This window comes from Equus quagga, chromosome 17 (assembly GCF_021613505.1).
Source record: "Equus quagga isolate Etosha38 chromosome 17, UCLA_HA_Equagga_1.0, whole genome shotgun sequence".
Classification (NCBI taxonomy): Eukaryota; Metazoa; Chordata; class Mammalia; order Perissodactyla; family Equidae; genus Equus; species Equus quagga.
In genome coordinates this window covers 17175807-17191109 of record NC_060283.1, presented here as the reverse complement: position 1 = coordinate 17191109, position 15303 = coordinate 17175807, and the positions used below count along the sequence as shown (strand labels likewise).

The window sequence follows — 15303 nt, the reverse complement described above, 5'->3', positions numbered from 1 at the left end:
ATCTTCTTTTGAGAAATGTCTGTTCATGTCCTCTGCCCATTTTTTGATCGGGTTTTTTTTTGTTGTTAAGCCGTGTGAGTTCTTTGTATATTATGCAGATTAACCCTTTGTCGGATAAGTGGCGTGTAAATATTTTTTCCCAATTAGTGAGCTTTTTTTGGTTTCAATCCTGTTTTCCCTTGCCTTCAGGAAGCTCTCTAGTCTGATGAAGTCCCATTTGTTTATTCTTTCTATTGTTTCCCTCAACTGAGGAGTTATAGTGTCCAAAAAGATTCTTTTGAAACTGATGTCAAAGAGTGTACTGCCTATATTCTCTTCTAGAAAACTTATTGTTTCCGGCCTAATATTTAGGTCTTTGATCCATTTTGAGTTTATTTTGGTGTGTGGTGAAAAAGAATGGTCAATTTTCAATCTTTTGCATGTGGCTGTCCAGTTTTCCCAGCACCATTTGTTGAAGAGACTTTCTTTTCTCCGTTGTAGGCCCTCTGCTCCTTTGTCGAAGATTAGCTGTCCATAGATGTGTGGTTTTATCTCTGGGCTTTCAATTCTGTTCCATTGATCTGTGGACCTCTTTTTGTACCAGTACCATGCTGTTTTGATCACTGTAGCTTTGTAGTATTTTTTAAAATTGGGGATTGTGATTCCGCCGGCTTTGTTTTTCTTGCTCAGGATTGCTTTAGCAATTCGAGGTCTTTTGTTGCCCCATATGAATTTTAGGATTCTTTGTTCAATTTCTGTGAAGAATGTTCTTGGGATCCTGATTGGGATAGCATTGAATCTGTAGATTGCTTTAGGTAGTATGGACGTTTTAACTATGTTTATTCTTCCAATCCATGTGCATGGAATGTCTTTCCATCTCTTTATGTCGTCGTCAATTTCTTTCAAGAAAGTCTTGTAGTTTTCATTGTATAGATCATTCACTTCCTTGGTTAAGTTTATCCCAAGGTATTTTATTCTTTTCGTTGTGATTGTGAATGGGATTGAGTTCTTGAGTTCTTTTTCTGTTAGTTCATTGTTAATGTATAGAAATGCTACTGATTTATGTATGTTGATTTTATACCCTGCTACTTTGCTGTAGTTGTTGATTATTTCTAATAGTTTTTCTATGGATTCTTTGGGGTTTTCTATATATGAGATCATGTCATCTGCAAACAGTGAGAGTTTTACTTCTTCATTACCTATTTGGATTCCTTTTATTTCGTTTTCCTGCCAAATTGCTCTTGCCAATACCTCCAGTACTATGTTGAATAGGAGTGGTGAAAGTGGGCACCCTTGTCTTGTTCGTGTCCTCAGAGGGATGGCTTTCAGTTTTTGTCTATTGAGTATGATGTTGGCTGTGGGTTTGTCATATATGGCCTTTATTATGTTGAGGTACTTTCCTTCTATACCCATTTTATTGAGGGTTTTTATCATAAATGGGTGTTGGATCTTGCCGAATGCTTTCTCTGCATCTATTGAGATGATCATGTGGTTTTTGTTTTTCATTTTGTTGATGTAGTGTATCACGTTGATTGACTTGTGGATGTTGAACCATCCCTGTGTCCCTGGTATAAATCCCACTTGATCATGGTGTATAACCTTTTTGATGTATTGCTGTATTCGGTTTGCCAAAATTTTGTTGAGTATTTTTGCATCTATGTTCATCAGTGATATCGGCCTGTAGTTCTCCTTCTTTGTGTTGTCCTTGTCAGGTTTGGGGATCAGAGTGATGTTGGCTTCATAGAATGTGTTAGGGAGTACTCCATCTTCCTCAATTTTCTGGAATAGTTTGAGAAGAATAGGTATTAAGTCTTCTTTGAATGTTTGGTAGAATTCTCCAGAGAAGCCGTCTGGTCCTGGACTCTTATTTTTGGGGAGGTTTTTGCTTACCGTTTCTATTTCCTTACTTGTGATTGGCCTATTCAGATTCTCCATTTCTTCCTGATTCAGTTTGGGGAGGTTGTAGGAGTCTAGGAAGTTGTCCATTTCTTCCAGGATTTTCAATTTGTTGGCATATAGTTTTTCATAGTATTCTCGTATGATCCCTTGTATTTCATTGGTATCTGTTGTGATTTCTCCTCTCTCATTCCTAATTTTATTTATTTGAGATTTCTCCCTTCTTTTCTTGGTGAGTCTGGCTAAAGGTTTGTCGATTTTGTTAATTTTTTCGAAGAACCAACTCTTTGTTTCATTGATCCTTTCTACTGACTTTTTTGTTTCAATATCGTTTATGTCTGCTCTTATTTTTATTATTCCCCTCCTTCTACTGACTCTGGGCTTTGTTTGTTCTTCTTTTTCTAATTCTGTTAGGTGTCATTTGAGGTTGCTTATGTGAGCTTTTTCTTGTTTAGTGAGGTGAGCCTTTATTGTGGTGAATTTTCCTCTTAGGACTGCTTTTGCTGCATCCCAAATGATTTGGTATGTCGTTTCTCATTTTCATTTGTCTCCAGATAATATTTGATTTCTTCTTTAATTTCTTCAATAATCCATTGTTTGTTCAGAAGCGTGTTGTTTAGTCTCCACATTTTTGCACCTTTCTCTGCTTTCTTCTTGTAGTTGATTTCTAGTTTCATAGCATTATGATCAGAAAAGATGCTTGATATTATTTCAACTCTCTTGTATTTATTGATGTTTGCTTTGTTTCCCAAAATATGGTCAATCCTTGAGAATGTTCCATGTGCACTTGAGAAGAATGTGTAACCTGCTGTTTTTGGATGAAGTGTTCTATATATATCTATTAAGTCCATCTGGTCTAATTTTTCATTTAATTCTATTATTTACTTGTTGATTTTCTGTCTGGATGTTCTGTCCATTGGTGTCAATGGTGTGTTGAGGTCCCCTACTATTATTATATTGTTGTTGATGTCTTCTTTTAGTTCTATTAAGAGTTGCTTTACAAATTTTGGTGCTCCTGTGTTGGGTGCGGATATATTTATAAGTGTTATGTCTTCTTGGTGGAGAGTCCCTTTGATCATTATATACTGTCCCTCTTTGTCTTTCTTTATCTGTTTTCCTTTGAAGTCTACTTTGTCTGATATTAGTATAGCGACACCTGCTTTCTTTTGTTCATTATTGGCTTGGAGTATTGTTCTCCATCCCTTCACTCTGAGTCTGTGTTTGTCTTTGGGGCTGAGGTGTGTTTCCTGGAGGCAGCATACTGTTGGATCTTGTTCTTTGATCCATCCTGCCACTCTGTGTCTTTTGATTGGGGAGTTAAATCCATATACATTTAGAGTGATTATTGAGATGTGGGGGCCTACCACTGCAATTTTATGTCTTGTTTTCCAGTTTTCTTCAATTTCCTTTGTTTCTCGTCCAATGGCTTAATCTGTTCTGATGAAGAGCTTACTCTCTGTTGTTGTCCTTCTACTTATCTCCTCTGCTCTTGGTTTTGTAGCCCCTCTCCTTTTTTTGATTTTTCAGGAATGAGGGTTTTCCTGAGGATTTCCTGAAGGGTTTGTGGCAATGAACTCCCTTAATTTTTGTTTATCTGGGAAAGTTTTTATTTCTCCATCGTATTTGAAGGATATTTTCACTGGGTAGAGAATTCTCAGCTGTAGGTTTTTGTCCTTCAGATTTTTGAATATATCATTCCACTCTCTTCTAGCCTGTAAAGTTTCTGCTGAGAAATCTGCTGATAGCCTGATGGGAGTTCCTTTGTATGTTAGTTTCTTCTGCCTGGCTGTCCTTAGTATTTTCTCCTTGTCATTGACTTTTGCTAGCTTCACTACTATATGCTGTGGGGTTGGTCTTCTTGCACTGATAAAGTTTGGAGATTTATTGGCTTCTGTCACCTGAAGATCCATCTCTCTCACCAGATTTGGGAAGTTCTCAGCCATTATTTCTTTGAGTAGGCTTTCTGCCCCTTTCTCCTTCTTTTCTCCCTCTGGCATACCTATAATCCTTACGTTGCATCTCCTAATTGTGTCTGATAATTCTCGGAGAGTTTCTTCATTTCTTTTTAGTCTTACTTCTCTCTCCTCCTCTGCCTGCAGCATTTCTATATTCCCATTTTCCAAATTGCTAATTCTTTCCTCCATATTATCGGCCCTACTGTTCAGTGCATCTAGATTTTTCTTAATCTCCTCTATTGTGTTCTTCATTTCCAGTATTTCTGTTTGGTTCTTCTTTATAGTATCAAACTCTTTTGTGACATAGCTCCTGAACTCATTGAGTTGTCTATCTGAATTCTCTCTTAACTCATTGAGTATTTTAATGATGGCTGTTTTGAAGTCATCGTCATTTAGGTTATATATTTCATTTTCTTTGGGATTGTTTTCTGTGTATTTGTTATTTTCCTTCTGTTCTGGAGATTTAATGTATTTTTTCATATTGCTTGATGTTGTAGATTTGTGCCTCCGCATGGAGATAGAGTTTAGTTGCTCCTTCCACTTGTTTCTGCTGGTGTGGTGGGGGAGCAGCTGTTTATACTGCACCAACCAGGAACCCTATCTGCAGTTGCTAACTGGGCCTGGGCCCCTCCTTGTAGTCACAGTGGTCCTTTGGATTCCCTCTTCTGCCGTGGGGGCCGTCACGGGGGGGCTTCAGGCTGGTGGTGCCTACTGTTGCAGCCCACCTAGACGTGCTCCCTCCTTGAGGTCTGCAATGGTATTATGGGCTTGTCCAGCGGCCAGGGGTAGGATCACTTATATTTGCCACTCCATCACTGTCAGCACCCACAAAATCTCACTTGTCCACTATGGGTTGCAGCAGAGCTATTGGCATCTTCTACATGTGGTTAGCTTACCTAGCTATGCTACTTTTGTCCCAGGGTCTTCCAGCCTTGTGGCTGCCAGATGGGTACTCTCTACTAGTGCTGTGTAGAGCTTTCGCTGAAGCTGCTGTGAGCCTGTAGGGTTTCCCCCTAGGCTACAGAGCCGGGTCGCTGGAACTCCACCCAGCCCCAGTCCTGTTCCCCAGGAACTTGGGGAGCCTTTGCCCTGTCTGGGGGATAGCCGGAGATCCTGATTTCAGTGGTAGGTGGTCGGCTGCTGCCCTGCCTGATATTCTCCTCTCCGGGACCCTCCCGGTGTTGTGGATGCTGGGAGGAGCCCCTCCGCTAGTGGCAGATGGAGAGTTTTGTCTGCTGCCCCGGCGGAACTCTGGAGCTTCCCCCCTAGGCTGCGGAGCTGGCCTCTGGAGCTCCACCCAGCCCTGGTCCTCTCCGAGATCTCCGGCAATCCCGTGCCCCACTGGGAAGGCAGCAGCAGTTGGGGGTCGATGTGCCCTCTGGGATTCTCTCCGGGACTTTCCCAGTGTTGTGAATGCTGCGCATGGCCCCTCCGCTAATGGCAGACAGAGAGTTTTGTCTGCTGCCTGGGTGGAACTTTGGAGCTTCCCCCCCGGGCCGCAGAGCTGGCCTCTGGAGCTCCAACCAGCCCAGACCTCTCCCAGATCTCCGGCAATCCCTTGCCCCGCTGTGCAGGCAGTGGCAGCTGGGGGGCCGCCGCACCCTCTGTGATTCTCTCTGGGACCCTCCAGGTGCTGTGGACACCAGGTGGGATCTCCCCGCCAATGGTGGGGCAAGACTCTCCCCACGGGCTCAGGTGTGTAACTCTGGAGTTTCCCTCTGTGTTTAGGAGTAATTGCGGGGGGTTTAGGTAGGGCTCTGGTCACCTGTTTCCACCATTGCTCCTCTGGTGTGTGCTCGCTCCTGCCCTAGGTGTGTGTTGATCTTCTGGGGGTGTCCATTGGAAGAAAGCCACTTGCAGATACTAGGCTGTTCGGTCGGGGTCAGAGAGTTTTCACCTATCTCCACCTCCTCCCGGAGGGAAGTCCATCCACCTTCTGATGTATAGTCACATGGGTCTCTCAGACATCCTGAGATGCTATCTGGATATCCTTTGTTAAGCGATAAGTGTCCAACTAATTGTAGACTCGAAGGGGGAGAGACAAAGAGGACTACTCACGGCGCCATCTTGGATCTTCTCTCTCAGAGATGCAACTAATTTTTATATGTTCATTTCTCATCCTGCGATTCTAGTGAATTTGTTTATTAGTTCTAACAGTTGTTATTTTTTTGTGGCATCCTTAGTGATTTTTACAGGTAAGCTCATGTCATCTGAAAACAGTGATACTTTTACTTTTCTTCTGATTTGGATGCCTTTTATTTCTTTTTGTTGACTAATTGCCTTGCCCAGGACTTCCAGGACTATGTTGAACAGAAATGGCAAGAGTAGGAATCCTTCCTTGTTCCAAATCTTATAGGAAAAGTTTTCAGTTGTTCACTTGTTGAGTTGTTGGTTGAAGAAAGAAGTCATTCAGTGTTGAGTATGATGTTATCCATGGGCCTGCCGTACAAGCCTGTATTATGTTGATGTAATTTCCTCATATTTCCAGTTTGTTGAGAGTTTTTATCATGAAAGGATATTGAATTTTGTCAGATGACTTTTATGCATCTAATGATATAATCATATGATTTTTATCCTTCATTCTATTAAAGTGGTGTATCACATTTGTTTGTTTTGTTGTATGAATATTTTATTGACCAGGAGCCATATGTAACTCTTTATGGCCCTCCCCGATCAGTTTTTAAAAAATTGATTAATTTTTTTATTGCAGTAACATCAGTTTATAACATTATATAAATTTAAGATGTACAGCATAATATATTTTGAATTCTGTGTAGATTACATCACATTCATGACCCAAAGACTAATTACAATCCATTACCACACACATGTGCCTGATTACTCCTTTCTCTCTCCTCCCTCTCCACTTCCCTACTGTAACCACTAATCCAATCTCTGTTGCTATGTGTTTGCTTGTCATTGTTTTTATCTTCCACTTATGAGTGAGATCATATGGTATTTGACTTTCTCCCTCTGACTTATTTCACTTAGCATAATACCATCAAGTTCCATCCACGTTGTCACAAATGGCTGGATTTCATCATTTAATGAAGTTGAATAGCATTTCATTGTGTATACATACCACATCTTCTTTATGCATTTGTCTCTTGATGGACACTTAGGTTCCTTCCAAGTCTTGGCTATCATGAATAATGCTGTGATGAACATAAGGGTGCATCTATGTTTATGCATTTGTGTTTTCAAGTTCTTTGGATAAATACCCAGCAGTGGAACAGCTAGATCATATGATGGATCTATTCTTGATTTTCTGAGGAAACTCCATGCTGTTTTCCACAGTGGCTGCACCAGTTTCTACTCCCACCAGCAGTGTATGAGGGTTCCCTTCTCTCCACATCCTCTCCAACACTTACTGTTTCCTGTCTTGTTAATTATAGGCATTCTGATGGGAATGAGGTGATATCCTATTGTAGTTTTGGTTTGCATTTCCCTGATAGTTAATGATGTTAAACATTGTTTCATGTGCCTGTTGGTCATCTGTGTATCTTCTTTGGAGAAATGTATATTCAGATCTTTTGCCCGTTTTTTAATTGTGTTGCTAGTTTTTCTGTTGTTGAGATGTATGAGTTCTTTGTATATTTTGAATATTAACCTCTTATCTGATATATGGTTTGCATATTTTCTCCCAATTGTTATGTTGTCTTTTCATTTTGTTGATGGTTTCCTTTGCTGTGCAGAAACTTTTTAGTCTTATGTAGTCCAATTTGTTTTATTTTTTCTATTGTTTCCCTTGCCCAGTCAGTCATGGTATTTGAAAAAAATGCTGCTAAGACCAATGTTGAAGAGCATACTGCCTATGTTTTCTTCTAGAAGTTTCATGGTTTCAGATCTTACATTCAAGGCTTTAAACCAGAATAGTTGCTAATTGTGCATGATTCCTTTTCCTTAATTCCTCACTAACTTAGAGAAATGTTTCACTAGATTTTGAGTTCAGGGATCTGCTGATGAACTGACTTTTCAAATCCTCAAAGGATGAGTAAGTAATCTTGTTCGAATCTCTGCAAAAATGGCAGCTGACAACTTTTCCTAATTCCCATTTAGTACTGATAAATACCCTTAGGACACTTTTGAGGATGCAGTTTTGCCTGAGTTCAAAGTATGTCTCTGGCCATGCTTTGAGATTGAACTTGGATGGAGTAAATCTGAAGTGTTCATCAAAAGATCTGATTGTGGTTTTCATTATCCTGGCTTTTGATCTTTGGCTGGGATTAAGCCTTATTGTGTTCAGAGGAAAGGGTTTCCTGCTGAGAACATTACTGGTCTATGTATTTGGTTGTCCTTGGTATAAAATGCCAATCTTCAAGATTATATACCTATACCCTGGGAGACTGCAACCTTTTCATTCACAATTGGCTGAGAGGGTTTAGGAGGCAGGGTTCCCAGCTATTCTCAGTCCCCCAAGTTGACAGATTTAAAAGGCATGGATATAACATTTTTTTCTATGAGTGCCCTAGAGTCAGTATATCATTATCTATTTTGGAGAATAGAGCTTTGCCTCCTACTGTATGATAGAGAACCATGATGGCATAGAGTTAGGAATTATGCTTGTATGTAGAAATGATTGAGAAAATCACACTCAGCTAAGCTTCTTTGTAAAAGACACCTGTAGGAGTAAAAAGAAGACACTGTAGTGAGGAGGCTCCACTTCCATTTCCTCTCTTTCAGCCTTTGATGTGGAGTTGGTTGCAACCTTGCCAGGAATCATCTGGGTTGGTGTAATTTACTTGGAACTTTGAGTTCAGGCTATTCCTCTACCTAAAGAGAAGATGAGGGACGGGGATGGGCGTTTTCTCCATCCACAAAATGATGCACCACTGAGAGAACTTCTTTGATCAAGAAGTGAGAGTGCTTGGGGATCCAGAGAAACACACTCACTCATGTGGAGCATAGATTCCATCAACTTGACTGCTTGGTAGGAGCTATGTCCTGGGAACAAGTTGTCAGAAAAGATAGGATGACTGATCCATAGTGAGAATTTTTAAGCAATGATACAGAATAAATATAACTCTGATTGATCATTGATTTCAAGCAGAAAGAAAAAAACTAGACATTAATCTTCTCTATTATTTTTTCTTCTGAGACTCAAACACTCAGATTTACCAGGACTCATAGATATTTTGAGAGAGCTCTGGTAGTTGATAGAGAGGTGAAATCATTCAAAGAAGTGGTGAATTCAATAGTCAAAGCAGAAGGAAGGAAATTTGTAGAAGGAAGGGTGTGTTGGAAAGGGAAATTAGTTGGTAATGAGAATTTGGTAGGAGAGGGAAGAGTATAGTGAGGTTGGGAATAAACAAAAAAGGTATCTAAGTGATTGCTGAGATTAGAGCTGAAAGTGCTGTTTCCTTTGTTGACCCTGGGTTGCATCAGAGTGTCAGTTCAGTTTGAACATAAAGATTAAAGACCAGAAAAAAAAGACGATAATTAATGAATTAAGATCTCTGAGGAGAAAGGAAGCAGTTGTATGTAGAACCCACATAGAAATAGTAAACTTAAATAGGAGGTCTTGCACGTGTTTTAATAGTTTTGACAGGAAGGAAAAAGGGATTATGGATATTATTATTGATGAGGTGGCTTAAGATTGAGAGAATGATTCTGTTTTGGTCCCTATTTTCCTGACAAGTAGGAGGCATAGTATTATCCTGAGATAAAAGGAGAATTTGTTGGATAAAGTTTATAGGGAATTGGTGAAAAATTTGAGCATATGCTAAGAATGTGTAGGAAGAAAGAACTGTCTAGAAGAGCCAGAAAATTGGTTCAAGAAGCTTTAAAGATGTAGTTCACATTTGAGTTCACAGTTTTTGTTGGTGCCCCCTAGTTTATGATTTTCTTCAATATTGCCTCACCTTATAGGTGAAGGTAAAAAGAAGATGGTATATAAATTTATTGTTTAAATACTTCAGCTAGTGTAGTATGTTACACTGAAGCAGAAAAATTGCCCATCAATGGATGAATGGATAAAGAAGATGTGGTGTGTATCTATCTATCTAACTATCTATCTATCTATCTATATCTATATCTATATATATATACAATGGAATGCTACTCAGCCATAAAAAAAAGAAAATCAGGGCCAACCTTGTGGTGTAGTGGTTAAGTTCAGTGCAGTCTGCTTCAGCAGCCCGGGTTCATGGGTTCAGATCCCAGGCACAGATGTACACCACTCATCAAGTCATGCTGTGGCAGTGACCCACATACAAAATAGAGGGAGTTTGCACAGATGTTAGCTCAAGGCCAATCTTCCTCACCAAAAAAAATAAACAAATTAAAACCAGACAAAATCTTTCCATTTATGACAACACATATGGACCTCGAGGGTATTACGTGAAGCAAAAGAAGTCAGAGAAAGATAATTACCATATGACTTCACTCATATGTGGAAGACAAACAAACACACAGATACAGAGAACAAATTGGTGGTTGCCAGAGGGGAAGGGGTGGGTAGAGGGCAAAGAGATGAAGGGACACGTATACATGGTGATGGACGGAAACTAGACTTTTGGTGGTGAACATGATGCAGTCTATACAGAAGTTGAAATATAATGATATACACCTGAAATTTATATAGTGTTATAAACCAAAGTGCTCTAAAAAAAAAGGCTGTATTTGGACTTGGTTTTGTAAAGATTGCTATTTATCCATTCTATACTATTTGAGAAACAAGATAATTGCAAAAGTGGTGTTGGCATTTCCCCTCCTTAATACTTATATTTTCTAAAAATAGTTAGTCAATGCATTAGTGAGGATAAGCTGCATTTTGCTGTTGTAACAAACGAATCCTGAAGTTTCAGTGACTTGACACATACAATTTTATTTCCTATTTGTGCCCTAATTCAGTGAGGCTTAGGTGATCTTCTAGTGCAGCTCTCTTCCATGTAGTTAGTAATCCAAGTTACTTCCAATGGGTGGCCCTACCATCTCAATGTGTGTCTTCCAGGCTTGCAGCAGCAGGAAAAATGAAAGCTGGAGAGTAGCACACTGGCTGCTAAATGTTTCAGTCTGAGTGGACACACATCACTTCTGCAAACAAAGGTGACCGGAAAATATGGTATTAGCAAATGGATTCTTAGTGATCAGCAAATGGATTGACCATGTTTGAGAAAAACTGATCTCTCATTTGGAATAGGTTGTTTATCAAATCATTGAGTATCAATCTGTGTGTACTGTATACTTAAAATAAGATATAGGCATGACTATGGAGTCTTTTGGGTTAATTCAGCCCTCTTGAAGGTAGAAGTGAAATTGCTAAGATTTGGAGGACTTCTATCCTGGCCACAATCTGGATCCCCTTCTTTTATCTTGGTTCTTTCTCTTAAAATTGCACTGTTTCTATATTTCAAGCTATTTCCCATCTCATTGGTCTGAAATTTTCTATTTAAATTTGAATGTGCACACTCTCTGTCTTGATTACACAGATATCAACTCTCTCTTTTGTGCTTGATACTTTTATTTTTATTAGCTAAGGCACAAATCCATCCAATAAAAACTACTTTGGAGATGAAGTGGTGTAGAGGATGTCTTTGACAAAAATAATGCTCCACAAAATCTCTACTGCCTGGAAATCATGTGCAATATTGCTCTATGAGTATACCTGGAAGAATTCTATATATCTCCTTGGCATCAGGCAGAGAAAATAATTTATTCTGGGAAAAACCCTGATTACAATGTAAATGGTGCCTCCTGGAAGTGTGAACACAGCAGTATTAGCTTTGGAATGAGTCCTGCCTTAATGACTCTCTCATTCCTCAAAACCCATTCATTTCCGGTTGATCTATATCTCTCACAATAGTAAATCTATCTTGAATACAGTTGTTGGGATTAAAACTATGCATTTTCAATAAAATACTTCACCATTAAGCCTTTTGGTTTAAATATTTTAATTAATTGGCCTATTGGTTATATAATCTGTATCCGTAGCTTTATAGAGACTTCTTCTACTGAATACATAAACTCAGAGATTTTCCACACATTGTGACATTTAGCAATGTCCATTTGATCAATAATTGGTAAATGCAAAGAAGCTTTTAATTGGAGGAGACAGTCATCATTTAATCAAATGTTGATATTTTATGAAAGAGGAACCATCAAATACTCCTGAAAGAAGTGGAGCAAAACATACTTAAAGTCACATATTTTGACTTCAAGATCATTATCCTTTCTATTACTCATGCTCGTTCTTAAGATACGAAGTGATTTTGTTTTTATATTTTCTAGTCACGTGAATTGTTACCCAAGATTACTCTGTGTCTCCAAAGCTTCCTCATGGCATTTTTCACCTCTGAGTTTCTGAGGGTGTAGATTAAAGGGTTTAACATGGGTGTTACCATAGTATAAAACACAGCCATTGCTTTATCAATGGGGAAGGTGACCATGGGCCGAAGGTACACAAATATACAGGGTACAAAGAATAGGATGACTACAGTAAAATGGGAGGCAAAGGTGGAGAGAGCCTTCCGCTGTCCTTCAGTGCTGTGAGGTTTTAGAGAGCAAAGGATGAGGACATAGGAGGTGATAAGAATAGAAAAAATGAGCATACACATCAGCCCACTGTTTGCAGCCACAAAAAGTCCAAAGATGTGAGTGTCAGTGCAGGAGAGTTTTAGCAGAGGGAAAAGGTCACAGATGAAATGATCAATGACATTGAGGCCCCAGAAGGGCAACCATACTATAAAAAGAATTTGAATCAGAGCATGAAGAAATCCCCCAGCCCAAGACATGGCCACCAGGAGGCCACACATTTGCCTGTTCATTGTGATTGTGTAGTGCAGGGGCTTGCAGATGGCCACATAGCAGTCATAGGCCATCACTGTGAGCAGGATGATCTCAACTCCTCCAAAGAAATGCTCTGCAAAGAGCTGAGTCAGGCACCCACTGAAGGAGATGGTTTTCTTTTCTGCAAGTAAGTCAAATAGCATTTTGGGAACCATGGTAGAGGAGCAGCAGCCATCTATGAAGGACAAGAAAGACAGAAAAAAATACATAGGGGAACACAGGACCTGGCTGGTGGTGATTGTCACGACAATGAGTAGGTTTCCTGCCACAGTGAGAAAGTAGATGACTGCAAACACAGGGAACAAAAGTTTCTGCACATCTGCATTCTGTGTCAGGCCAAGCAGGATGAATTCTGTCACGTTGTTCATTTACTCCATGAATCTTGTTTGGCATTTGGATAATTGATTTATCTGTGAACAGCACAGGAATTGCAATTGTGGCAGGTAAATTTTGATCAAGCAAATAATTTCTGTCGGGAGTATTTTCTGTAAGACTAATGGAAACCCCAAGCAGGTAAACCCAAGACTTAAAGTTGGGCCATATTACTAGTTACATAATATGCACATAGCCCTCTCTCACACACACACACTCATTCATATACACAGCACGGTTTTATGACTTTTGACATGCCAGGCACTTTCTTGTAATTGTATATGGTTGGATATTGTTTTATCAATTGCCATAATACTTTCTCCCCGTAGAAAAACAGGAATAAAAGGAGCACCTGTAAGGAGAAGCAGAGGCTTGAATTCAGGAGAATCTACGCCCCTGTGTCTCTCCTCTAGTCACTTGTGCTGATGAGGCTAAGCTGCAGAGTTTGCTGTTCCTGTTATTTTAAACTTGTTTCAAGGTGAATAGAACACTTTAGGCAAATTCAATTTGGAACTAGGGATGATGTAGTCACATTCCAGCAAAACCGGACAGAGTGAATGTTTGAGGCTCCAATAAGATATACGTGGCAGTTAGATTGTGAGTTTACACTACATTCAAACAGAATTGTCTAAGAATACCATCAAAAAAGAAGGTAAAAGGATATCCTGAAGAGGATGAAACAGATGGTATGATGCAAGGCAATTCCTCAGATTTATTTGAAACTTTAGAATTCACTAGTTGGAGAACTTCTGTCATGTTTGGGTGTCAAGGGCATTTGTAAATCAAAACTCAGTTTAAGGAGGAGTATAAAAAATTCTCTGGATCTATTTAGAAGACAGATATTTTTACGGTGAGGAAACAAAAACAACATAATTTGTTGGTCAGTGTGCGTTCTTTATAGTCAGATGATCTTTTTACTCTGTTTTCATTGATTAGTAGCCATGTGATATTGTATACAGGCCCTACTTTTACTGTGCCTAAACTTTCTCATATATAAAACAGGAAAATAACAAATGACAGAGGAATCGAAGAATATCATTATTACATAGGTCAAAGTTTTATCCTAAAGGTAAAATGCATAAATTCCCACATGCTCCAAATTCTTGATAAAAGAAAAAAACTGGGGAAAAAAATCCACACATCAGTATTCTTATCCTTGAAATATTTGATTGTTATAGTATTAAGAAAGAATATAAATGAACTAAGTACTCAGCTCAAGAGGTTAGAAAAACAACCAATTATATTTGAAAAAAGTTGAATGCAGAAATCAATACATCAGGCACCAGAAAAATGTTAGACTTGATAAATAAATTCAAAGGCTGCTTAGTATTTTAAAAACATAAATAAAACTAATGAGCATAGATAAGGTCAATAAGAAGCAAATATGTTCAAATTGCAAAAGGACATAATTTCTAAAGAATATTTTAAATAATGTTATATGTAGTTCACAGAAGATTTTTCAATAACTGGATAAATGTTTTTCAAAATAAAGCAAGTCTTCTCTTCATGCCATCACCAAGAAAAAGGAAAAAAAGGAAAAGAATAGTGTGTATTAAAGCCTTTGAATAAAATGTACATCAGACCCCCCACCCCCCAAAAAAACCCCCAAAGAAATAAATATAAATATAATCTCTGGATAGGGAAGAGAATTTAAACCAAAAGACAATGATACAAAACACAGGACAAAACTAATGAATTCAACTACATAAAAATATGGAGCACACTGGAAAAATACTTGCAACAAGTATAATAGATAACTATTTTTTACAGAAATAGTTTTTACAAAAAAGGGTGTACTCACACCACTATAAAAATAAGGGAAAAACTAATAAAAAGCTAATGTTCACAAAAGGATTATAGATCTAAAAATTCTTCTATTTTGTAAATCATCAAAGTTATCAAATACAATTAAAAAAAGTGACTTTTAACTGGCAAGTGGCCAAAGATTTATGACAAGTTATATTGTCTGGTGTTGGTGAGTGTATGTTGACGTAAAATATTCTGAAAGCATTTATGAAAGAAGTAACAGGTTCATTTCACAGCAAGTCATCTTATTTATAGAGCACACTTTGCATGGAGGTAGCAATCACAGACCCATCACTAACGCTGCTTTGCAGGTTCATCTATTTTTATCTTAAGTACAATATATCTTCCTCACTTAGTGACTTGAAAATGATTGCTGTGAGAGACTTCCTAAATAATGCTGAGTTCATGGGCTAGGTTTGTTTTTGCTTATAGGGTCACACCACCCTGCGAGTGTGAGGCACAAGCATCTCAGTTCAGATAATGAATTGCTTTAGTTAGCTTCCAAAGC

General features: G+C 38.7%; 1 protein-coding gene across 1 annotated transcript; it reads right to left on the bottom strand.

The window, feature by feature from the left end:
* Positions 1-12055: 12055 nt before the first annotated feature.
* LOC124229233 (olfactory receptor 4C5-like) lies at positions 12056-13047 on the bottom strand. The gene is given in 1 exon segment (XM_046644346.1): positions 12056-13047. A coding segment is annotated over 1 exon segment (939 nt). The 5' UTR covers positions 12995-13047.
* Positions 13048-15303: the final 2256 nt, after the last annotated feature.